This window comes from Juglans regia, chromosome 12 (genome assembly GCF_001411555.2).
Source record: "Juglans regia cultivar Chandler chromosome 12, Walnut 2.0, whole genome shotgun sequence".
NCBI lineage: Eukaryota > Viridiplantae > Streptophyta > Magnoliopsida > Fagales > Juglandaceae > Juglans > Juglans regia.
Genome location: NC_049912.1, coordinates 2,355,665 through 2,380,128, shown reverse-complemented (window position 1 = coordinate 2,380,128; position 24,464 = coordinate 2,355,665). Strand labels below are relative to the sequence as shown.

General features: G+C 39.8%; 1 protein-coding gene across 3 annotated transcripts; it reads right to left on the bottom strand.

Moving 5' to 3' along the window:
* Positions 1–592: 592 nt before the first annotated feature.
* On the bottom strand, positions 593–18,220 carry LOC108997544 (splicing factor U2af large subunit B-like). 3 transcript variants are annotated; one of them, XM_018973859.2, is made up of 13 exons: positions 17,924–18,220; positions 8,716–8,999; positions 8,477–8,590; positions 4,003–4,091; positions 3,302–3,372; positions 3,155–3,199; positions 3,004–3,063; positions 2,813–2,873; positions 2,594–2,706; positions 2,034–2,480; positions 1,786–1,921; positions 1,443–1,510; positions 593–1,040 (listed from the first exon to the last, which is right to left on the bottom strand). In XM_018973859.2, the coding sequence occupies exons 1-13, from the start codon at positions 18,050–18,052 to the stop codon at positions 903–905; spliced, it is 1,755 nt and encodes a 584-aa protein (XP_018829404.1). In that variant the 5' UTR covers positions 18,053–18,220; the 3' UTR covers positions 593–902. The 3 variants fall into 3 exon arrangements, 2 of the variants coding, with proteins under 2 accessions (XP_018829404.1, XP_018829410.1); XR_004797722.1 differs by having other exon boundaries at positions 625–1,040; positions 1,443–1,662; positions 17,924–18,130; XM_018973865.2 differs by lacking the exons at positions 4,003–4,091; positions 8,477–8,590; positions 8,716–8,999; positions 17,924–18,220 and adding exons at positions 3,571–3,707; positions 3,896–3,916 and having other exon boundaries at positions 903–1,040.
* Between the last annotated feature and the right edge of the window lie 6,244 nt (positions 18,221–24,464).

Sequence of the window (24,464 nt, the reverse complement as noted above, 5' to 3'; positions counted from 1 at the left end):
GGTGTTGCATGCCTTAAATATATATATATATATTTATATAACAAAACTTAACATTTTCAAATGAGAAAATATAAATTTTTTAAATATTAATATTATACCGAAGTTTGTGAAATTAAATAGATAAAATAAAAAAAATTGTTTGAATATAACTTTCAAGAATATTTTTGTTTTGAAATTCGTAAAAATTATACTACTTCTGTATTTACATAATGATTGGATGAAGAGTTAAAACATAAAAAGTTGAAATTAATAAGTATAGAGGTAAAGATGTTTGATTTTATTTAAAAATAAATAGATAATGAATATTTAATATATTTGTTAAAGCAAACATGGGCTTCATATCTCTCATCATATCTCATGCTTTTGAATTAAATCTTCCGATATAATTTCTATAAATTTTAAAGTGGGATTGAACTTTTGTTGCAAAATCAATCATAATCTCAAAAATTAAAAAACTACATCACTATTCCTCCATTAGTACCTCATAACCCTTGGTACCAATTTCTGCGGAAAAATACACTACCACATCAGAAAAATGCACTTTTGCCTATCAAGTCAGCAAAGTGGGTTGGGGGAGGATAACGATGGGATTGTGATTAATAGTTCATACCACTACTCAACAAAGACGACAAAAATAGCAGCACGAACTACAACAAAATCACACTCCAAATTGTATTTACTGTGCCACTTAACATCGACAAAGCAATCTAAACTAATTTAGTATCATGTTAAATCTGTAGCAAACCCTAACTTAACAGCAAAAATTAAAGGGGTAGAAAAGGGCACACCATAGGCTGCAATATGTTCCATATCCATCAACATGAAGTGCCTCAGCGAGTATTGAGCATAATCATGAAGTCGTACAAAAGCAACACCAGGAAGAAGACTCTAAGACCATACTACTAGCCTTCGTAGTCCCCCTGGGCAAACTTGTTCTCTGGATAAAAGACGGCCACAACTTGATTCCCACCAAATTTTCGTCCATTCAACCCAGAACGAGCTTTTGCCGCACCATCAATGTCTGCATACTCCAGAAAGACCTGGCATTAACAGAGAATTGTTTTCAGTAATTTTGAGTTCCAGCAAATGAAAAAGTTCTAGTTAAGGCACTGGACGAGTTTTTGGTTGCCAAACAACAGAATTTAGGGCATATGCATGCCTCACACGCACACCAACATTTCCATTATAAATGCTTGTTTTCCTTCCAACAAAGTAATCTTATTCATCTTTCTCACATTAGAGATTCATCTTGGCTTAAGTTTCCTCAAGTCACATCACTTTCCCACAACTTATTGGTAGGCGTGGGAGAAAGGTAAGGCCAGGTATTTGCCTGAAAGGAGGAACACGTGACATCTACAACTCCCATATCAAAATTACCAAGCATCATTGAAGTAAATTTTCAACTGCAGGAAACTAGATGGAAATACGAAAATCACACAAACCTTCCCAACTCCGGGTGATGGTTCACCATTCGGTGTTGGGCGTGGGATGACGAGATTTGCCAGTGTACCTGCAAATCACATTAAAAATTCAAAATGCATAAGATTTATCAATAATATACAAAGAAACATTCTTCGGTGAACATGGAAGAAGGTTATGGAGGCTTCTGTCTGTGCATGTTAGGCCTGATTCTTTAAAGCAGAATGTGGGACTACAAAAAAGCTGTAAAACAAAAAAGATATAGCACAGACAAAATTAATACATACGCAAGAATCTTAGCAAGTGAAAATGACAAAATATGAAAAGTGTGTCAGCTTGTAATCACTAGTCAGACAAAGGTCTTACCGAATTTTCCACATTCTTCTCTCATGTCTTCCAAAATGTCCTGATAATCATCATCGTCTTTGAGTTCATCAGGAGAAACCACCTGAGTTAGACACACAACCTTTGTTGCCACTACACCAGGTTGTAACATGAGCTTCTGCAAAACAGAGGGCATATAATATTGAACATATACGCAGATATTTGTCGCTTGTTAAACATTAGCAGCAATACTGTGACGAGATCTACAATGAAAAATCAGATGAGTTCACCTGCAATGCAATCTGCTGCTGTGCATGCAATAATACGTTCTCCTGCTCAGGCTTGGGTTGGTTGGTGCCCTGGTTAGCACGCCTGACAGTGAGAGTTTTATCACCCATTTTAATTCCATTCAGAGCTGCACAAGCTATGTCCGTAACTGAAAGATCTTGGTAAACACAAAATGCATAGCCTTTTGAATTTCCCGTTTCTCTGTCTTTCACAAGGTCAAAACCCCGAAGTGGCCCAAAAGTCTCTAACAACTCCCTGATCTGGGTCTCTGTGAAGTAATAGGGAAGCCCGCCGACAAATATGCGGTCAGGACCCTCAAGCCCACCAGCAGATCCTGGAGTTAACCCAACGGCAGATAGGTTCAGATTAGGATTGGGCTGGCTCGGACCAAGTGTTGCAGCAAGAGATGGGTTGTAGTCACTAGGTCTCCTCACCTTAACAGGTGCACCCTGGAAAAAAGTATAATGAATGAAAGAGCTCAATGTCATGTCATGTTCTGACTGAATTTATCAAGGGTAGACAGACACACATAGGTTGATCATAATAAAACTCGAAAATACACCTCAAAAATAATCCCATCTAAAGCCATTGCATTACTAGCCTCCTCAACAGATCTCATCTCTACAAAAGCAAATTTCTTTTCATGGTTTATGTAGACATTGACAACAGCATCTCCTGCAAAAACAGGCAGGGTAAGAGAGAGAGAGAGTTGTTTAAAAAACTACCCAATTAAAAAGGCAGGTAATTTATGAAGGCAAACTGATATCAAACACCGACATACCTGGACCAGCAGTGTTTCCTCCAATCGCAGCCATGACATGACTGAAAAATGTAGCAACAGACTGCAGATGAACATGTGAGATCATTATAATCAATGGGTGTTATTTTATTTTATTTTTTGTGGGAGAAGGGGGAGGAGGGAAGAGATCAAAGATAGTAGGAACAATGAAAAAGTCAATGAGATGGATGAACCTGTTCATTTGCTGTTGGAGAAAGGCCACCAACATACACCCTCCGAGCATGCCTTGTTGCCTGAAACCACATAGCAGATCATATTTCATGTTAACAGGATACAGACATTCTAATATATTTTAAAGAAATACTAAGTGCCAAATTAACTTACCTGTTGAGTCATTGCCTGAACTGGCATGACAGGAAGAGCTCCAAACTGGCATGCAAACCAAGGGCAAGTGATTAATGACAATTATGCATTCTCATGGATATCATTTGCACTGGACGTGAAAGCGTGCTCACACACACAAGATCATACCTGACCAGTTGCTAAAGGAAACATGTTTGGAAACATTCCAGGAATGGTCGGGCTAGTCCCAGGAATCTGACCTGCACATAGATTTTACTACTAAGAACGAAACAGTAACATAACATCTTACTTTACTTCAATGTAACTCGACTCTTATCACCATTTTCCACAAGAGCACGTTAATTAAGCACATCTTAACCTCTTTAAATAATATTTATCAAAGGAGATGAAAGGAATACATTATGTACAAATTATGGAGGTAATATTCGTAAGACTACCAAAACAGGCAATAGTTCCTGGTTGAAGACGAACAAGACCCATCAAACCGGTGCATTGTTTCCTCCTTGTACATAAAAGCTACAGAAGTCGGCTCACGCCCATTGTCAGCTCAGTGGGGCAACTAGCCCAACATTGCCTTCTTACAACAAAAGATAGGACATAGAAACAAAACAAACAAACACCAAACACAACAAAAAACCAGAAACATCTCTCAGTTTGAATTCCAGAATTATTTCACCAAGTAAACAGAAGAAGTACAGTCCATTTAGAGACCACATCCTGGAAAGCTGTATGTGCAAATGAAGGAACAAAAGTATCGCTTACCAAATTACACCATGCAATTTGATAGGAACTTTCCACACTATATCCAAACAGAAAAAGGCAGTTAAGAAAATTATATCATTCTTAAATACATAAGAGGGTACATTTACCTGCTACAGCAGCAACAGCAGCAGCAGCAGCAGCACCATGTAACAATGCAGAAGCAGGAGGTGCCATATCAAAACCACTAATCCTTTTGCTGCAAGTAAATATTGTTAAGTTGCATTTGGATAGTGAGGTGATATCAGATATTCTGTGAATAGTAATAAAAAAGTAATGATAAAATATTGAATAGTAGTGAATAGTAGTAAAAAGTAGTGAAAAATAATGATAAAATAATAAATAGTAGTAGTGTTCTTAGAACACTCCACTACCCAAACGGAACCTTAGTATACCAAGAAGAGAGCAAGTATACAAGTGACATTCTTTTAAGCACTCGGCATTTGAGTACATAATCGAAACAAAATGGGTAAACCACAAAAGAAGAAACATGACAGCAAAATAGAATGGCCACATCAACCTAATGCAAAACACCACCAAACAAAAAAAAAAAAATAGATGCATAAAAAAAAAAAATCGAAACAATATGCAGCATAATATCTTGGGTAACTTATACCCGAATGACATTTTAGTAACGTTCATGACCTCAGCGACACAATATCACTATAATTCATGCAACTTAGAGAAATATGCATTCCATTATTATACCCACCACAGTAGAACTCAATAATGGAGTCTACCTTATAACAAACCAAATAGATTAATATGTTCAATAAAGGCGATGAATTTACAAAAGTCGGAACCTATCAGCTAATGGTGGACAAAAAGTTTACCACACTATTTTACGGTTATAATCCCCAAGATGTTAAAACTTCATTTTTTTATAAGTAAGAAGTTATTAATAATTTAATATCAATAGGCATAGCCAAGTAGACTGGACGTATACATGAGAAAGCACCTAGCTAGGGAGCAAAAATAGATACAAGGAAATCATGAACATTAAGCCCATGATAGGAAAATGATATGAACAAAGCCCAAGAGGGAGAAATTAGAAACCTATCCAATCTAGACAAAGCCCAATTGGATGACCATATTAATGATCCTCCAACCTCTTGCTTGGGACAAAGACTCGCTTCCCCCGATTTCTCACTTGGGAAACGAGTAATGTTGAAGCCACCACCAATGCACCAGGGCATGTTCCACCAATCCAAGTTTGGCCCATAAACTCTGGCAAGGGCCCACTCGAAATCATCTACCACCTTTTTTGAAAAGGCAAGCCACTGTAAATTCCCCAACACACTCCTCAACTCTCTCCACCACCCTTGTATCCCACATAACTAATACTCCACCCGAAGCTCCCTTAGAAGCTAAATAGGACCATCCTACGTATTGGCAACTCCACAAACTCCAACAATCCTACAAGAAATATATCTTAGTCCTCAAACATTGTCCTCAGACATTCCAAGTTAAATCTTGGGCTGCATAATAGACCTGGTCTAGCCCTCCCTCTAGTCCTCCCTCGACTAGGACTACCTCTCTTAGCTTTGTAGTTGATTTCCCAAGTACGCTTTAACTCCCTGGTCTTCTCAGAACTTGATTTAGTTCCAAGTGACCCGCCTCAATTGCAGTGAGTAGTGATGTGAATTGGTCCTCAGATCCTCCACATGTAATCCACATACACTGCTGTATCTCATTAACCTTTTGCAAAACCCAATCCGATAATGAACCAGCTATATCGTTGATCGGTGGAAGATGTATCAGGGGGACAACATCTTCCCTAGACTCAACTCCAAACTGTACACCGGGCCCTAAATATTCCTCCTCACAAGGCACCAACGACAACCCCATCATTTCCTCGACGCCATCTATTGCACACAAATTCCACACCTCAACAGCATCATTGTTACTATCACTACCTTGTCTGAAGTAATGTGTTAACCCACAAGGTGCCTAAAGAGGTACCAAAAAATTAGTTCTCTCCGTCATGGGTGGTGACTCGTGAGCCCATGCTCACCATTTGAAGATTTGGATTGGTGGCAAACCCAGACACTCCACCAAGTCTCGGCAATACCTCAAGTTCCTTCCCCCTAAGGCAAGGTTTGGCAACAATGACTTCATGAAAATTTTCTCAAAATTTTTTAACTCTCAATTCAAACATGTTTACACCAAAACAATTTCCAAAAAAATGTTCCTAGGCACCCGGTGCAAATAAAAAAAAAAAAAAAAAACTTCCCAATAAAAACATCTTTTAAAAACTTTGTCAGCCCAAACATATTTTTAATGGATCCCACCACTTTCACAAAACCCCATAAAAACCCATCTTCAATAAGTTTTCTCAAAAGTTTCAGAAATTTTCAAGAAAAATACCGTCATCCTATCTCCATATAAGCCAGTTTTATCCTAGATTCACTAATTAATCAATGCATAAACTATGCCCATGTTTGGTTAGTGTTTTTTTTTTTTTCCAAAAATTTCAACTGTTCATCCAATCATTTGTCTAGATTTCAGTGAAAAGAAAAAAACTCAATCTAAAACAAAAACTACCCTAAAAAATCAAAAAATCTACTTATCTTGATGCAGAGCCTATGGCTATCAAATGCATAAAAGTGCATAGAGGACAAGAATGGCTTGAAAGGAGGATAAAATCGTGCAACAATAGCCTAATAGGAGCGTTTGCTCGTCGCTTAATGTTTGGTCGAGCGAGTATGTAACGCTCCAATGGAATGCCCAAACCACATAGTCTATACTAAAAAATGACTAGTCAATGACACAATTGGAGCTCCATTAGAACCATATAAAGAGCAAAAACCTTTAATTCCCAAGCAATGTGAGATCTCATTCACCACCTACCCTTATCCTTATTATATGGTGTATCACAATATCCCCCCTTATCATATGGGCCTTCCATTGGGGCATTACAAAGAGCAAGAACTTTTCTTTTCCAAGCAATGTGGAAATTCATTCACCACCTACCCTTATCCTTATCATATATGGTATCACAGAGTACTAACAAAGAAGTTTGTTGGATGTTCAATTGACCAACAATGGCAAATAAGCAACACCCGTGAACAAGTTTTCTAGACGTTTGCTAGACCCTCAGTCAAGCAAACTTTCCTGAATTTGTTTAATTGTATTTTGGATAAAGTTTTAATTCAATTTGAATTGTAATGAGTATTTGAGATAATTAGGGCTTACATGGACGAAATAATGTTATTAAGAGATTGATTTTAAATAGAATAAGATTTATCTACAGTTAGCTTAGTATTAACTTTAGAGCTTCATATTATTTTAAAGTCTTCCATTGTAAGTCTTATAAAAGGCAAGGCAACGGTCATTTTTTTTTTATAAGTAAGAGGTATTGATAGGAATGAAATAGGCATAACCAATGTACACAGGAGGTATACAAAAGAACGCCTAAATACAGTCTAGAATGGCTAAATTAAAGATAAGAAGTCATGAACATTGTTTCCATTAAGCACAATGGCTGAAAACCAGGCAATAACATGTACAAAAAAATCCAGAAGCTCCATCATTGTGCGCTTCCTATCTTCAAAGCACTGTGCATTCCTTTCCGACCAAATACACCACACAATGCACAACGGAATCATCTTCCATAATGCCGCCACTTGGGGACAGCCTTGAATCTCCTTCCAACAAACAAGTAAATCAACCACCCTCAATAGCATTACCCAAGCAACATCAACTTTTCTAAAGATCTCATCCCATAACACTCTTATCACCTCACAATGCAATAATAAGTGATCCACTAATTCTCCATGTTTTTTGCACAAATAGAACCAATCCATCACAATGTGCCCCCTTCTTTAAGTTGGCCGTGGTCAAAATATTCCCAAGAGCAGCAGTCCAAACGAAAAAAGCTACTTTGGAAGGCACGCAAGACCTCCAAATACTTTTCCACAGGAATGATACATTACCTTGTGATGCCAATATTTTGTAATACACCTTGACTGTAAAGTTCTTGCTACCATTGGACCTCCATTGTATCATATCCCCCTGTGTTGTTATACTTCCTGTGGAGTATATCGATCTGAAAAAAAAAAAAATCTGAAACGGTATGCAATTCCCAATCATGAATATCCTTATTAAATAGGACATTCCACAGGTGAGAACCATGAGAAAATGCAAGCAAAACTGCCACAGAAGCATCCCTGTTAACTGCAATACTATATAGAGTTGGGAAAGCCCTATTGAGAGCTCGATCTCCACACCAAGCAGATCTGACTAAGGTCATTTTAAGAGGTTCTTGATTATTACTATTCAGATTTGATTATGAAAATACTGTTTGAGAGAGTTTTCCCTATCCCTTGTGATCTTAGAGTGAGATTGTTAGGATTTACATAAGAGTTGCTTCATTTTCATGAAGCAAATCTGTGTTTTGTCTATTCCACTGCATTCGTAGTGTTAGATTTGGCCTATACACTCCACTTCCACAAACCCCAATACAAAACATATTTCAAAAAGATTATTCAAATTTTCCTATCTACTTTCACAAAACCCAATAAACGATATATCACAGAAATTCTCAAATATTCTCAAAGTTTCTCTTAACCAAACACACCATACCTCTTTGAGCGAGAGCGAGAACGTGACCTAGATCTGCGCTCAGATCTACCCCCTGAACGGGAGCGAGACCTACGCCTATGCCTATCCTCTCTGTCTTTGTCGTGATCCCTTCGTCTGCCAATAAATCAAGCAATATATCAACGCCTCAAGAACCAAAACAAGATAAAAGCAAATTGGTCCCTCAAATCTTCATAGGGTACAAGAGAAATATGTCAAAATACACCATTTCATTTAATTACCTTTCATAGTCCCGACTTCGATAATAATCATCATCATCTCTATCCCTACCTCGTTCCCTTCTTTCACTGCGATCCCGATCCCTCTGGCGATCTCTATGATGACGATCCCGGTCAAGATCTCTATCCCTTTCCCTATCCCTATCTCGGTCCTTGCTTCTCTCCCTATCACTGCTTTTGACTCTCTCCCGATCACGGTCTCTATCCCTGTCCCTCTCCTTATCACGCCCCTTTTCTTTGTCCTCCCTACTTTTAGAAGATGCTCTTTCATAATCACGAGAACCATGCTGCAAAGTATTAAGTTATATTAGCAGTTTCCATCAAGTATAACAAGAAACAAAATAGCAGATCACTTATGTAATTAAGAGAGTTTAAAGAACCAATATGTAGTCAACAAATATGTGAAAACAGCACCTTTAAGCTTATGCATTAAAATTAATCACAAATATATCTTAAAGTGCTTTAGTTACTGGTCAGCAGGAGGACCCACAAGACACAATAGATGACCAGCAATGTACGCTGCACTGCCTCCAAAAAGAAAACAAGTGTACATGTAAAAGCATCTACGCAAATTAAAACTAGTATGGGCGAAAGAGGTGTGGGCACTCGAGCGCAAATTCCATTTTGAGCCTAGGTGTAAAGCGCAAGCATGCTCTAGATCATAAAAAGGATTTAAAATGCAAGATGGTAATACATTTAGGCTCTATTTGGGTGATGAAGATATCTCAACTCCTCTGAGATAGTCTTGTACGGTTGGGAGTAGCTTTCCATCCAAATAAGTTTGAAGTAGTTTTCAAACTACGTTTGCCACTGTGTTTCACTATGAGCCAAGAGTCTGTGTCGGGTGCGAATGCCAGTGTGCGACGGAGAGGGAGATGGAGATTTGTGGTGGCTGGGTTTGCGAGAGGTGGTCGCTGGTGTGAGGTGGTGCTAGTGCGGTGGCCTGGGTGGCCGCGTGCAGCAACGCAAGTGGAGAGAAATGGGTTTCACCCATTTCAGTTGGGTTACCGCAGGGGAGAAAGAGCTGCACGTGGGGGAGATCGGTGGTGGCTGGCTTGGTCGCCGGCGTGAGGGGGAGTCGCCAGTGGTGGCGGTGAGGCTGGGTGGCCGCGTACGGCAGCGCAAGTGGAGAGAAATGGGTGAAACCCATTTCGGTTGGGTTACTGCAGGGGAGAGAGAGAGCTGCGCGTGGGGGAGATCGGTGGTGGCTGGCTTGGTCGCTAGTGGTGGTGGTGAGGCTGGGTGGCCACGTACAGCAGCGCAGGTGGAGAGAAATGGGTGAAACCCATTTCGATTAGGTTACCGCAGGGCAGAGAGAGAGAGTTGTGCGTGGGGGAGATCGGTGGTGGTTGGCTTGGTAGCCGGCGTGAGGGGGATTCGTCGGTGGTGGTAGTGAGGCTGGGCGGCTCACGGCGGCACCGGGCTGGACTAAAGGAAATACGGCCTGAAGAAATCTGGAGAGAGAGAGAGAGAGAGGAAAGAAAAAAAAATCACTATAATATTTATCACTATTATATATAAATAAAATCATAATTTATTCATTATTAAAAAAAAATCAATCATTGATGAGACCCACACCTTTTTCAACTACCTATCCAAAAGTCAACAACTCAACATATTTCATACATCTAAACAACTCAAAATACTCTTAATGGGACCCACAAACCCACTCCAATCTCTACTCATAATTATTCACAAACATTTTCAACACTTCTCAGGTATTTTCACTACCCAAAAGTCTATTACCTCAATTTATTATAGTTTTATGCAACATGAGAATCAAGTAATAAACTAATTACATAAAACTTAAACAGCATATTATATAATTCTTGTGCTTTACTAAATATACACATCTATGATAAATTTTTTTTGATCGGTAAACAAATTTTTATTGATCAAAAGGGAGACAAAGAGTGTCCAAGTACACGGGACATATACATGAACACGATCACAATGTCTAGCTTAGAGATACAAGAAACTCATGAAAAGACCTGCCATGAAAATCAATTACAATCGACCAATGGAGTAAAGTATTGAAAAACAAAATTCTAAGCTCCTCCATTGATCTTTCTTGATCTTCAAAGCATCTTGCATTCCGCTCCCTCCAAATGCACCACCATAGACAAATAGGTAACATCTTCCATATGGATGCAATTTGAGTGTTTCCCCTAATACCTCTCCAAGAGGCTAAAAAATCACACACCCTTTCCGGCATCACCCACGCTAATCCCACCCGTGCTAAGACATCTGTCCATAAAGTCATGGCGACCTCACAATGTAGTAATAGATGGTCAACGGACTCACCACTCTTCTTACACATGTAACACCAATTTATAGCGATAATGCCACGTTTCCTTAGGTTATCTATGGTAAGAATCTTCCCCAAAGATGTTGTCCATACAAAAAAAGCTGCCTTTAGAGGTGCCTTTGTCTTCCAAATGCTTTTCCATGGGAATGGGACTGAGTTGTGCAAGTTTAAGGAGTGGTAGAAAGAGCAAGCTGTGAACACTCCCTTCTTAGATGGACGCCAACATATCTTGTCTTCTCCTTCCCCCAACACACTAGTGGCATACACAAAATCAAAAAAGGCCGAAAGGTCGTCCATCTCCCAATCTTGTGCATCTCTATGAAAAGTGAGGTTCCATTGGGAACAGCCATTGGAAGAGATAATCAGATCTGCGATAGAAGCTTCTTTCCTTCTTGCTAGGCTATAAACTTGTGGATAAACATCCTTGAGCGTCCGATCACCACACCATAAGTCATGCCAAAACTTTACCTTAGATCCGTTGCCGACTTTGAAGCAAGTAAGTGCTGCATATGTGTCCCACCCTCTTCTAATGTGTTTCCAAAGCCCAACTCCATGAGGTCCACTCACCTCATTAGAACACCACCCTCCCCAAGATTCCCTGTGCTTCAAAGCAATAACGGTTCGCCACAAGGCCTCCCGTTCTTGGTGATATCTCCATAACCATTTGCCAAGCAAGGCTTGATTGAAAGTTCTCAAATTCCGTATACCTAAACCTCCTTCTTTGATAGGGGAACAAATTGTGGCCCATTTCACCAAGTGAAATTTCTAGATGCATTTACCATGAACTTTGGTTATAGTACTATTGGACCTTACCTTACTTGAGTTTTTCTCTCAGTACGCTTTAGACTTTTCTTGTTGTCAATGGTGCTTGGAGGTTGTTGACGGGGTTTATCTGTTAGTAAAATGAACTCTTTTAGTTGTTTAGCTATAGAGTCTAAGGTTTTTGAGGTGAGAAGACTTGGGGGTAGGGTATCCATTACTGAGAAAGGATGGAAAGGAGTGAGCTGCATATGGTTGGGTTTAGAGACTATCAGTTGGGTGGCTAACTCACTGGAGGCTTGTTTAAAGGCTGAGAACAAAGGCTACTACTCAGCTCGGAGGGAAGGTGACAGAGGCCTTACAGCCCAGCGTTGCTCTAACTCTCGTGGCTCATATATGGCTTTGGCTGTGTATGGGGGGGGAGGGCGCAGGAGCTACATCCTTATACCTGAAGACAAGGCAGGAATGGGGTGGAGGAAGATGGTGGCAGTGTTGAAGGATATGGGCAGAGGAGCTGTCCAGGGGAGGAACCCATCGTCTGAGATGGTGGAAACTTGGCCATCCAAGTCGTACAAGGAGGCTCTGGAGGTGCCTCGAGCTGTGCAGCGCACTGTGATAGGAGGCTTGCAAAAGGGATTACCTCCTCTTTCGGCAGATACTCAGTGTGGAGTTGGTATTGGCAGAGGGATGATGGGACCGAAAGAAGAAATAATTCTGATGGAGTTACGTGAAGTGCAGGAATCGTTGGGGGAGCTAACTAATAGAGTAGGGGAGTTAATACGGTGCGTTGAGAGTTATAATAATCTGGAAGGAATGGGCTCGGGTTGCCAAGTGGGCCTTGGGGACACGGATGGTGGGCTTAAGGGCCAAGGGAAGGGCTTAAGGGCCTTGGGGATACGGGATGCCATCTGGAGGAAGAAGAAGCAGGCCGAAGGTGGCCCGTCGACGAGTGGGCCTGAGCCACCGTCGCCGGAAACGACACAATCGACTCCGACGAAGGTCGCAGAGGCAACGATGGACGTTGCATCGCCGGTGGGTACGGAACCAGAGCAAGTAGAAGAGAGTTACGACGGCCTCTGTACTCACGATGGACCGAAAGCTGCACAGACTGTCACGATGAAGGGTATCGGCGCACAGACTTCGTCGCCGATGTCAGAGGAGCCGTCGGCGAGCAGCGACAAGGTTATAGAAGGTTCGGGACTTATACGTGAAGTTGCTCTGGCTACTGTAGTCGAGCCTATGCCTTCGAATCAGACACAGACAGCCCCGAAGATGTGTTTGGAGCATGCTGAACCAGACACAGTGAGCCCCGATGATGTGGTTGCACCAGACTCAGTTATGGGTGGGTCAAGACCCACTATCTTGGTGGGAGCAGATTCTGTCGGTGTAAAGGAGATGGATACCAGTCAGCTGAGCATTTATGGGGACTCTGGGGGCAGAGAAGAGGAGGAGATGAGTAGCCCGATACCCTTACAGATGCTTCCACCTCATATTGCACATCGAGCATCAGATTGGGTACTAAAAAAAGTAGAGGAGCTTCATGGTTGGGTGGGGATTTCCTGTGAAGGTTACGAAGACCAATTCATGGCTCTCCTAGTAGCCATGGAAGCTGGTCGCTCCTCGGTACTGAAGTCGGTAGCTAAAAAGGAGAGAGAATTGAAAAGATTACAATGCTCCATAAACTATGATAATAAGGAAGGAACCTCGGGGAGAGATAGAGCAAAAGGGAGGGAAGTCTCTCTTGTTAATGAAGCCTAAAATCTTATCTTGGAACGTGAGAGGGATCAATGACGTGAATAAACGACTACTTATTAGGTCCCTTCTCCGTAGTTGGAAAGTAGACATTATTTGCCTACAAGAAACTAAACTGGCATTTATTTCTCTTCGTACTATTAGGAGTTTGTGGGGCGGTTTGCATGTGGGATGGCTGTATTTACCGTCAAATGGAGCTTCCGGGGGCATACTAGTTATGTGGGACAAAAGGGTGGTGGAAAAAATGGAAGATTGCATGGGGGATTATGTGGTGGCATGCTCTTTTAAGAACATAAGGGATGGTTATCAGTGGGCTTTTGCAGGCGTCTATGGGCCTAATTTTGACCGGTCTCAAAGGCTACTATGGGATGAGTTGGCCGGTATTTACAGTTTATGGGACTTACCTTGGTGTATTGGAGGTGATTTTAACGTCACCCGTTTCCCGAGCGAGAGATCAGGTGGATCGGGTTTCAACTCACCAATGGTAGATTTTTCTAACTTCATTTCCGAACAGAATTTACTAGATATTCCTCTTGCAGGTGGTTCATTCACTTGGTCTAACAACCGAGAACTCCCATCTTGGTCGAGGATAGATAGATTTTTAATCTCTCCGGAATGGGAGGCACAATATCCGAATCTCATTCAGAAGAGACTTCCCAGGTTGTATTCAGATCATTTCCCCATTCTTGTGAACTGTGGGGGCATCAGAAGAGGCCCAAGGTATTTCAAATTTGAGAACATGTGGTTGAAGTCAGAGGGTTTTCTGGACAGAATAAGACAATGGTGGTCCTCTTACCATTTTAATGGTAATGCTAGCCATAAGATGGCTTGCAAGTTAAAGTCTTTGAAAAAGGACCTGAAGGAGTGGAATATACAAGAGTTTGGTAATGTGGACAGTCAGAAATCTGTTCTAATGGAGGAGCTTAAGAATATGGAGGGTGTGGAAGAGGAGAGGGTTTGCACTGAAACCGAACGGGCCCGCAAATCCCAAGTGGTTGCGGACATTGAACGGTTGTCTCTTTTGGAAGAAATATCGTGGCGTCAGAAATCTCGAGCTTTATGGTTAAAGGAAGGGGATAGATGTACCAAGTTTTTTCACCAAGTGGCCAACTCACATAGGCGGTACAATACTATAGATACTTTGCTGATAGATGGGGCGGTCTCTTCCAACCATACCGAGATCTCAGACCACATTGTCAACTACTATGATAAGTTGTTTTCGGAACAATTTGAGTGGAGACCGAGACTTGACGGGTTGGTGTTTGATGTTCTTGACCCGCAGGTTGCGGAACGGCTCGAGAGGCCATTTGATGAGGTAGAGGTCAGGGCGGTGATTAAGGGTATGGCGGGTGATAAAGCCCCAGGGCCCGATGGCTTCTCCATGGCTTTCTTCCAGACATGTTGGGATGTGCTTAAAGATGACATTATGGAGGTTTTTCATGAATTTCACAGAAGCGGGCGGTTTGAGAGAAGCCTTAATAGTACATTCTTAACACTCATTCCTAAAAAGCCCGGTGCTGTAGAAGTGAAAGATTTTCGTCCCATTAGTTTGGTGGGTGGGCTATACAAAATTTTATCCAAAGTATTGGCGAACAGACTGAGTAAGGTGATGGAAGGCTTGATTTCGAAGCCTCAAAATGCATTTGTTCAAGGTAGGCAAATCCTTGACTCGGTGCTTATAGCCAACGAATGTCTGGAGAGTCGTATTAAATCGGGTGAGCCGGGACTCCTTTATAAGTTAGACATGGAGAAAGCTTACGATCACGTCAACTGGAGGTTCTTAATTTATATGCTGGAAAGATGCGGTTTTGGCTCTAAATGGTGTTCTTGGATCCTGCATTGTATTTCCACGCCTTGTTTCTCTGTTTTGGTGAATGGCACATCCAAAGGTTTTTTTAAGAGCTCCCGAGGTTTGCGACAAGGAGACCCTCTTTCTCCTCTTCTCTTTGTTTTTGTAATGGAAGCTTTCAGCAAGATGATTTCAGGGGCGGTAGAGGGAGGATTCATATCAGGATTCTCAGTGGGAGAGGCAAGGTCAGGGTTGCTTAACATCACTCACCTTTTGTTTGCTGATGATACACTAATCTTTTGTGAGGCCAGACGGGAGCAAATCCGAGCTTTGAGAGCTCTTTTATTATGCTTTGAAGCCGTGTCAGGTTTGAAGGTGAACTTGGCTAAATCAGAGGTAGTGCAAGTGGGACATGTACCCAACGTGGAGAGTCTGGCATCCGTCTTGGAAGGTAAGATAACTCAGCTGCCCATGATATATCTTGGCCTTCCATTAGGTGCGGCGTTCAAATCGAAATCTATTTGGGATGTTGTTATAGAAAAAATGGAGATGAAACTAGCTGGTTGGAAGAGGATGTACTTATCTAAAGGGGGCCGGGTGACTCTCATAAAAAGTACTCTGTCTAACTTACCAACTTATTTCCTTTCCTTATTTCCACTCCCTGTTAAGGTGGCTCATCGCCTGGAGAAAATTCAACGGGATTTCCTATGGGGAGAATGAAAAGGTTGAAATCAAAATTATGCCAAAAAGGCAATAACCAAAAAAGCTCAAGAATTGTAGTATTGAATTCTATGCTAACATAAGCAATCAAATATCAATCCATCTAGAGAGCCAACTTGGACTATTATACATCTAGCGCCATTTATATTTTCTACAATATCAACTAAATACTTAAGCATATACATCTAGTGTCATTTATATGATCTCTCTCTCTCTCTCTCTCTCTCTCTCTCTCTCTGCGACCAGCAAACAAAATTTTATTGATCATAAGAATAGGCAAAAGCCCAAGTAACCATTTATATAATCTTCAATATCAACCAAATACTTAAAGAGTATTTGTTGACATCATTTTATGGACCTTGAACTGATATTTTCTATTTTCTTCAAAAAAATTTACAAAAGTGTGCTTTTCTGAAGTTTAAGCTCACAAAAAAGGCACTATAAAGTGCACTTCTGTAACGACCGAAGGAATGTCCAAAACCACATATGGGCCCATACTCCAAAAAGACTAGCCAATGTTACAACTGAAGTCCCTTAAAATGTATTATAAAAGGGAAGAACAACTCATTCCCAAGCAATATGGGATCTCATTCACCACCTCTCATTTTTATATACAAACAGGGGGGTGTTAAAACCTCCCCCCTAAATTCCCGATGTCCTTGATGGACCATCTCAGTATTGGTGACATAGCTCAAATCCCACGCCTCTGGTTGGGATTGGCTTTGATGCAATTTGTAACAGCTTAAGAAAGGCCCAAGCCACATCTGGGCCCGTACTCCAAAAGAACTAGTTCATGATACAATTGAAGTCCTTTGGAAAAGAGATCAAATTAAAGCGAATGGACACTTGCAAAAGCAAGGTCTGATTGACTGAGATTCCAAAGGTTTCTGCAGAGCATATACGAGCCCCTTCTAATGGAAATTTCATTATAAAGGAAAAACACTTCTCCTTTCCCAGCAATATGGTATCCTATTCACCTCCTCCCCTTTCTATATACAATCCGGGGGTTTTACAGCTTTGCTTTTGTTAAATGAAGTGCTTTGACCTTGGTGCTTAGAGCTTCAAGCTTAAGTGCACTTTGACCAACTCTGAATAAGGAATAGGTAATAATTATACTCTGTCAATAACACGACTTAAGTAATATCAACAAGAAACAAAGCTAATTCCCTGAACCATTAATTGTACCCCAAGACTTAATGAAATGAACAAAGCTGAAAATTTCAATCAGACCCTGAACTCACAATTTTCTTCTAATTGAAAAACAAGTGTTCCTCCAAAATCTAGTAACCTAAGACAAGAACATATCTCTTTCAAATTCATCCAAACCTGCAACAATCTAAAATGATCTTGTGCAATGGAAACAACACAAAATTTTAATATTAAAGATCCAAAACCCATAAAATGGTGCACTTCAGATTAGAATATTCCATCTATAAAAAAAAAAAAAAAAAGTAGCAAACCCCAAAAATTCATCAAAAACCAAACCATCACATCTTCTACAAGTTTATCATTATATTACTTCCCCATAATGAATCTACCGTTTTGTACAAGACTCTAATGAGCTAACCTACATAAGCTCACCATGTACAGCACCCAAAAGAAAACCCAGCAGCTTTCAGAAAAAATTGTAATCTCATTGCAAAACTCTAAAATTTGAAGTAGTGAACTAATAGTTCATCAACAACGCACAATTTGAAGTGAATTCAAAACCCTAAACACACGTTCAATATCTCACTTCCAGTCAGAACCCAAAAATCCAACTTTAAATGAGCAGCATCATCAATAAACCCTAGATTCAGCCTAAAACCCTAAGATTCACACCCAGCCAACGCTTCTTCACAAAGTCGAATACATAGACACTAAAATCCAAGTGTGACGTATACCTTAGACCTGGAGTCGCTATTATCTTCGGGACCGCCATGGCTACCACCGCGAGGTTGAGGAGAGGAGCCACCGCCATAGTTGTCTGCGTCCTCTCCGTTGCCTTCGTATCTTCCTTCGTAATCAGACATCTCCGCTTTCTTTTACTCGCTCTCTCAATCCTTCAGCGCGTCCTCTCTGTCTTGATTCGTGTGTTTCTTGGGAAATTTGGTCCGCGGAATTTCGGACGAGTGAAGTCTAGGAAGCGCTGAAAATTCTAGGGCTCGATTGGGGATTCCCTGATTTAGGAGTTTTGATACACAACTTTCACAACACTTCATACTCCACACTCTATAATTTTTAATTTTTTTAATTTTTTAATTTTTAATATTTTTTAAAAATATTTTTTGAATTTATTTTTATTTAAATTATTTCAAATTTTCTATTCATTATTCATATAATAAATATTTAATAAAAAAATAATAATAATTAAAAAAATATAGAATGTAAAGTATGAAGAGGTTCTGAAAATTTATTCCTAATTTATATCTGGCACGCAGCTGATTGAACACGTCAGTTAAACTCGTTTGTTAATTTCAAAATCTACATGTGAGTTTTTAGAAAGGAAAATGTTTTTTCCACGTAAGGTGGTCATCAGCCATTTTTTTTTAAACTTAATTGTTAAGTAATTATTTTAAAATGAATTTATATTTTATATATATTTTTTAAATATTTCATGAATTTTTTTAAAAAAAAAGACAAAAAAGTTTTTGTCTACTCTGTAGTTGGTTTCGATGGACTCCCTCTATGAGAGTAGCACCGTTCTTTTAGAAAAATACTATTAAGAAGTCCCGTTCAGTAGCCTTGCACACCTTCCACATTAGCGGAATGAAATGTCGACTTTACCCTTATATAAAACAAAGCCTTCCGTTTTGCAGAGAATCACCCATGGGAGGAAGGAAAGAAGCCTCAACAAAACTTCACTCATCCGTAGTATGAGAGAATTGATAAAATGTTGGTGTTGTATTGTAAAAAACATCCCCCAAAAATATTACAAGAGAGTCTATTTATATACAGCTAGTTGTCTACATAAATGGAAAGAGCAATTAAGTTGCTTGCTGTACAGAATATTACACTAGCTTGAATTTAGGAAGTAAACATAATTAACTCCATGAGATGTGCTTGACTGAATCAAGGAAGATTGACATGTATGATTTCTGTGATCATCTATTACGCCCCCTCAAGATGGTGCTCCTATCAATGACACCAATCTTAGACCGTAGAAGCTGAAAACGCGGACTTGATAAGGCCTTGGTCATTAAATCAGCAAGCTAATAATGGGTAGACACATGAGCAACTTGAAGAATTCCTTTGCTGACATAATCTCGAACGAAAGTGTAAGTCAATGGCAATGTGTTTCATCCGAGAGTAAAGCATGGGATTAAGACTTAATTACGTTGCACCAATATTATCACTAAGAAGCTTTGGTGGGGACTTCATGGTGACACCAAGTTCACGAAAGAGTGATTGAAGCCAGGCAATTTCTGATGCGACACTCGCAAGTGCCTTGTATTCTGCTTCGATGGAGGAGCGAGCCACGGCTCGTTGTTTTCTAGTGCACCAGGAGATGGGATTGGCACCAAGGAAGATGATATATGCTGAGGTAGATCTTTTATCATCGATGTCCCTACCCAATCAGCATCGGAGTAGGCGAGAAGTTAGGGAGCAGCAGAGCGATGAAGCTGTATACCATGATAAATCAAATGCTTGAGATATCGTAGGAGCCTCTTGACAGCAGTCTAGTGAATTTTAGATGGAGAGTGCATGAATTGAGCAAACTTGTTAATAGGAAAAGCAATATCAGGCCGAGTGAGAGCTAGGTACTGAAGTGCACCAATGACACTTCTGTAAGTAGTGCTAACTTCTGGATTGGATCCATCATCCAGTTGTAGTCGACTAGAAGTAGCCAGAGGGGTGATGACTTCTTTGGCACCATCCATTCCAGTTTTAGACAAAAGGTCTCGCACATATTTGTGCTAGGAAAGAAACAAACCATTTGAGGTGGCACCATCTATTCCAGTTTTAGACAGAAGGTCTCGCACATATTTTGTGCTAGGAAAGAAACAAACCATCTAAGGTGGAGATAACTTCAATCCCTAAGAAGAAGTGAAGAGACCCTAGATCTTTCAGAGAGAATTGTGCACCAAGTTGTTTTATGATGGCAAAGATGAAGGCATGGTCATTTCTTGTGAAGATTAGATCATCAACATAAACTAGAAAGTATGCCACAATGTTGTGATGCTGATAGATAAATAGAGAATGATCTGAAGCAGATTTCACAAATCCAATGCCACAGAGGCAATCATGTAGTGCACGATACCAAGCCCGCAGAGCCTGTTTTAGTCCGTAGATGGACTTTTGAAGGTGGCAAACATGGTGAGGATAGGAGGCATCAATAAAACCAGTTGATTGCACCATGAAAGCATCCTCAGTTAGTGTCCCATGAAGGAACACATTATTCACGTCAAGTTGCCGGAGAGACTAGCCTTTCATCACAGTAAGAGATAAAATAACTTAGATTGTGGCAGGCTTTACAACTGGGGAGAAGGTTTTTGTGAAGTCAAGTCCAGGGCGTTGATGAAACCCCTTGGCAACTAGGCGCACTTTGTAGCGATCAATGGGTCCATCAGGTTTGCATTTAATTCGGAACACCCATTTTGAGCCAACTAAATTTTACTTGGGTGTGGCAGGAACCAACTTCCAGGTTCCATGTCAAACAAGGGTTGTAAACTCCTCACTCATGGTCTGGTGCCAATGAGGATCTTTGAGAGCTTGATGAATATCGGTGGGCTCCAATGTTCGGGTTATTGGATGCTTCGTAGCCAAGAAGAGTCTCTTGGATTTATAGATATTATGCATGGATCATGTGACCATGCAAGTTCGCTGAGGAGGCATGGTGGCAACAACATGTTCAGCAGCTGAAAGTGAAGGACCCATGGTTGGGAGTGTACTACCAAAAGAAGAGGTCGCAGGGGAAACACTAGTGCAAGGCTGTGACTGCACCTGTTGGCTAGCAGTGTCCAGCAAAGAACCCTAGGTAGATGAACCATTTGAGGGTGGCTGAGAGAGCTGGCGAGGAAACTGCTGGTTGCTGAGTATGAGGAAAAACAGATTCATCAAAGCGAACATGATGGGAAAGATAGATTTGATTGGTGTTTGGATCAAGACACTTGTATGCACTTTGTAAGGTGAAATAGCCAACAAAAATACATGGTCGGGACTTTGGGTCCAGTTTATTTTGAGAGTAAGGTTTGAGCTAAGGAAAGCATTGACATCCAAAAATCCTAAGTTTGAGATAATTAGGAGAGGACTGAAATAGGATTTCAAAAGGAGATTTAAGAGAGTGTAAAGGTGTGGGCATTCTATTAATCAAGTAGACAGTGGCCTGAAATGCCAAATTCCAGTAGGAGGATGGAAGTTGTGCTTGATGGAGTAAAGTCATGCCCGTTTCCACGATATGCTGATGACGGCGTTCAACCACTCTATTTTGTTCAGGCGTGTGTGGAGCTGTTGTGAGATTACTAATTCCATGTTGGCTAAGATAGCCTTTAAGAACAACAAACTCACCTCCATTGTTAGAGTAGAAATGTTTGATTGGTAAGGAAAATTACTTTTCAAGTATAGCATTGAGTTGTGGAAAACTTTTAGAGAATTTAGATTTTAATTTCATAGGAAAGTACTAACAATATTTTGTATAGTGATAAACAAATAAGACATAGTAACGATAACCCTCAAGAGAAAGGTGGGGAGCAGGACCCCAAATATTAGTAAACAGATATTCAAGAGGCAATGAACTCGAAATGCTAGAAGTATGAAAAGGAAGTTTCTGACTTTTATTAATAGAACATGAAGAACACAAGGAAGTGGAAATGCGATTATTGGGTGGTAATTGAAAAGCTTTTATTAAATGATGAACAAGTTGCCGAGAGGGATGATCCAAACGGTTTTGCCAAATTTCATAAGGGACACATTCAATGGTAAAAGCTACCTTTGGATGTCCAACATTGCATGATGTTGCTGGCAGTGTGTAGATGCCTTTGTCAAAGGGTCCTTGCATTAGTGTCGCCCCCAATGTCGGATCCTTCACAAAAAAGTGATAAGGGTGAAACTCAAGCACAAGATTATTTGTCTTGGTGAATTCATGGACAGAGATAAAGTTTTTATGAATTTCAAGAACATACAGAGTATTGGTTAGAGCCACACTACGAGTAGGTAACTGAAATTTGACAATGCCATGGGAAATTTAAACCCGATCCAACACCTATTATAACCTCATCGGTTCCATCATATTCGGAATGAATGGAAAGCTTGAAAATTAGAGGAGGTCAGCTTGTATGGAAGTTGAGCATTGGCGTTGATTGAATGATATTGGGTTCGGAAGGATGAACATAACTGGTGGAGTTGGTGACAGAGGGAGGTGTCTGAGCCATGGCGGAAGAAACAAAGGATCAACTCAATTAGGAGGAAAAGGCTCTTGATACCATATGAGAGAATTGAAAATATGTTGGTGTTGTATTGTAAAAAACATCTCTAAAAAATATTACAAGAAAGTCTATTTATATACAACTAGTTGTCTACATAAATGGAAAGAGTAATTAAGTTGCTTGCTGTATAGAATATTACACTAGCTTGAATTTAGGAAGTAAACACAATTAACTCCATGAGATGTGCTTGACTAAATCGAGGAAGATTAACATGCATGATTTTCGTGATCATCTATTACACGGGAGAGGAAAGAAATCCCCTTGATGCAAAGTAGAGCCCACGGGAGGAGAATCCATAGTCAAGCAAGCTTCACCACAGGAGGAAATCCTTTTCGACAGAAACCATCCTCCCATCCTTTCTCCTTCCTGATTTTATTTATATCAGATTTAAGAGTTCAAACCAGAGTTCTGAGTGACTATTAAACCAGAGTTCTGGTGAAAACATGCATGTATTTTCAGCATGCATAACTTTAAATTGTATTATCATCTATTACTCTTCCTAAGAGTAAAAACATCTAAATTCTATGATCCATTGTAGAGGTTTATTAAATGGGAAAATTGTATTTTCAACTAATTTAATCTTTATGGGTTCAGTGATTCACTCTTGATCTGCACACAAAATCATGAAAAAGATTTGAGTCTTGGTCCAGTAAAAGAATTGAGAAAGAGAAAGAGAGAGAGAAATGCAGTATGCTAGGTTTGTGTGCGAAATGCAGAGCGGCTGGGTTTGTGGGAGAAATGCAGTTCTGCTACCCCAAAAAGAAGACTTGCTATGCATTTGAATGAGAGCAAAATGCACTTACGTTTTTTTTTCAAAGAAGAAGAAGACTTGCCGGTCATAGTGTTTTTCTTTATGAGTCGTGCTACACAAAAGCTCCACACTCCGTACACTACTTAAAAATGTATGATTTTACTCTTTTACTCTTATATTTCATATTTATATAGAAATATGAAATATAAGGGTAAAATAGTAAAATCACATGTTTTAAGTAGTGTGCAGGAATGTAGGACCTATGTCTAGAATTTTTCTTTTTTTATTAAGAAAAAATCTATTCATCATCAACACACACCACACACCATACATTTTTTTTATTTATTTATTTTTCTCTTACTAAATGTGTGGTATATGGATAATGAGTAAAAAAATTTAATAAGTTTAAGAAAAATAAAACAAAAATAAAATAAAATAAAAAATAAAAATGATGTATGGTTTGTAGAGATAATGACTAACAAAACTCTTTTATTAATAAAATCCGTCCAAGTCAGATGGTGTGCGGAGTGCGTTATTGTAAAGGGCTTTCCTGTAACAGCTCTCGAGTTTTTATGATACTAAAAAGTCTTCACTATGGGAAAAAAAAAAAAACTTTAGTCTTCACATTTTAAAAAAAAATTATATATAAACTTTAAAATGTGCACAATATTGATAATTTATATCTAAACTTTAAAATATACACAATATTAATATCATATATCAGTCAATCCAATCAGGGTCGTGTAACCAGTAAGGCCTGTATCTCAGCTGAGGTTTGGCAGGCTCTTCTATCAAATTGGCTCAAGATGAATTGAGACAGTGCAGTAGACAAGGCTAAAGGTGTCGTCAGAGTGAGAGTGGCTGTTAGGGACAATACAAGCCAAATCATTGCTACCATGAGGACCAAGAAACATCTCTTCCCTGATCCATTGCTAGCAGAGGCATTTGAAGCTCTTAAAACAGTACAATTTGGATTGAAGCTTGGTATAACACAAGTGATTATTGAAGGGGATTCTCTACAAGTCATCAATGCTCTTAGAAGGGACAAAGAAGGCTATAATAGAGCAAGTATGTTTATATGTGAAGCAAAACAACTATTAAAAAAATTTGCTAAGTGAGAGGTTTCTCATATTAGGAGAAATGACAATTCTATGGCTCACTTGTTAGCAAAAGATAATCTTTCCAACTATGATCACATTGTAACGTTGGAAGATCTCCCTCCTTGTACCCCTTTGGTTTAATAGAATGGAAATGAATTATTCAAAAAAA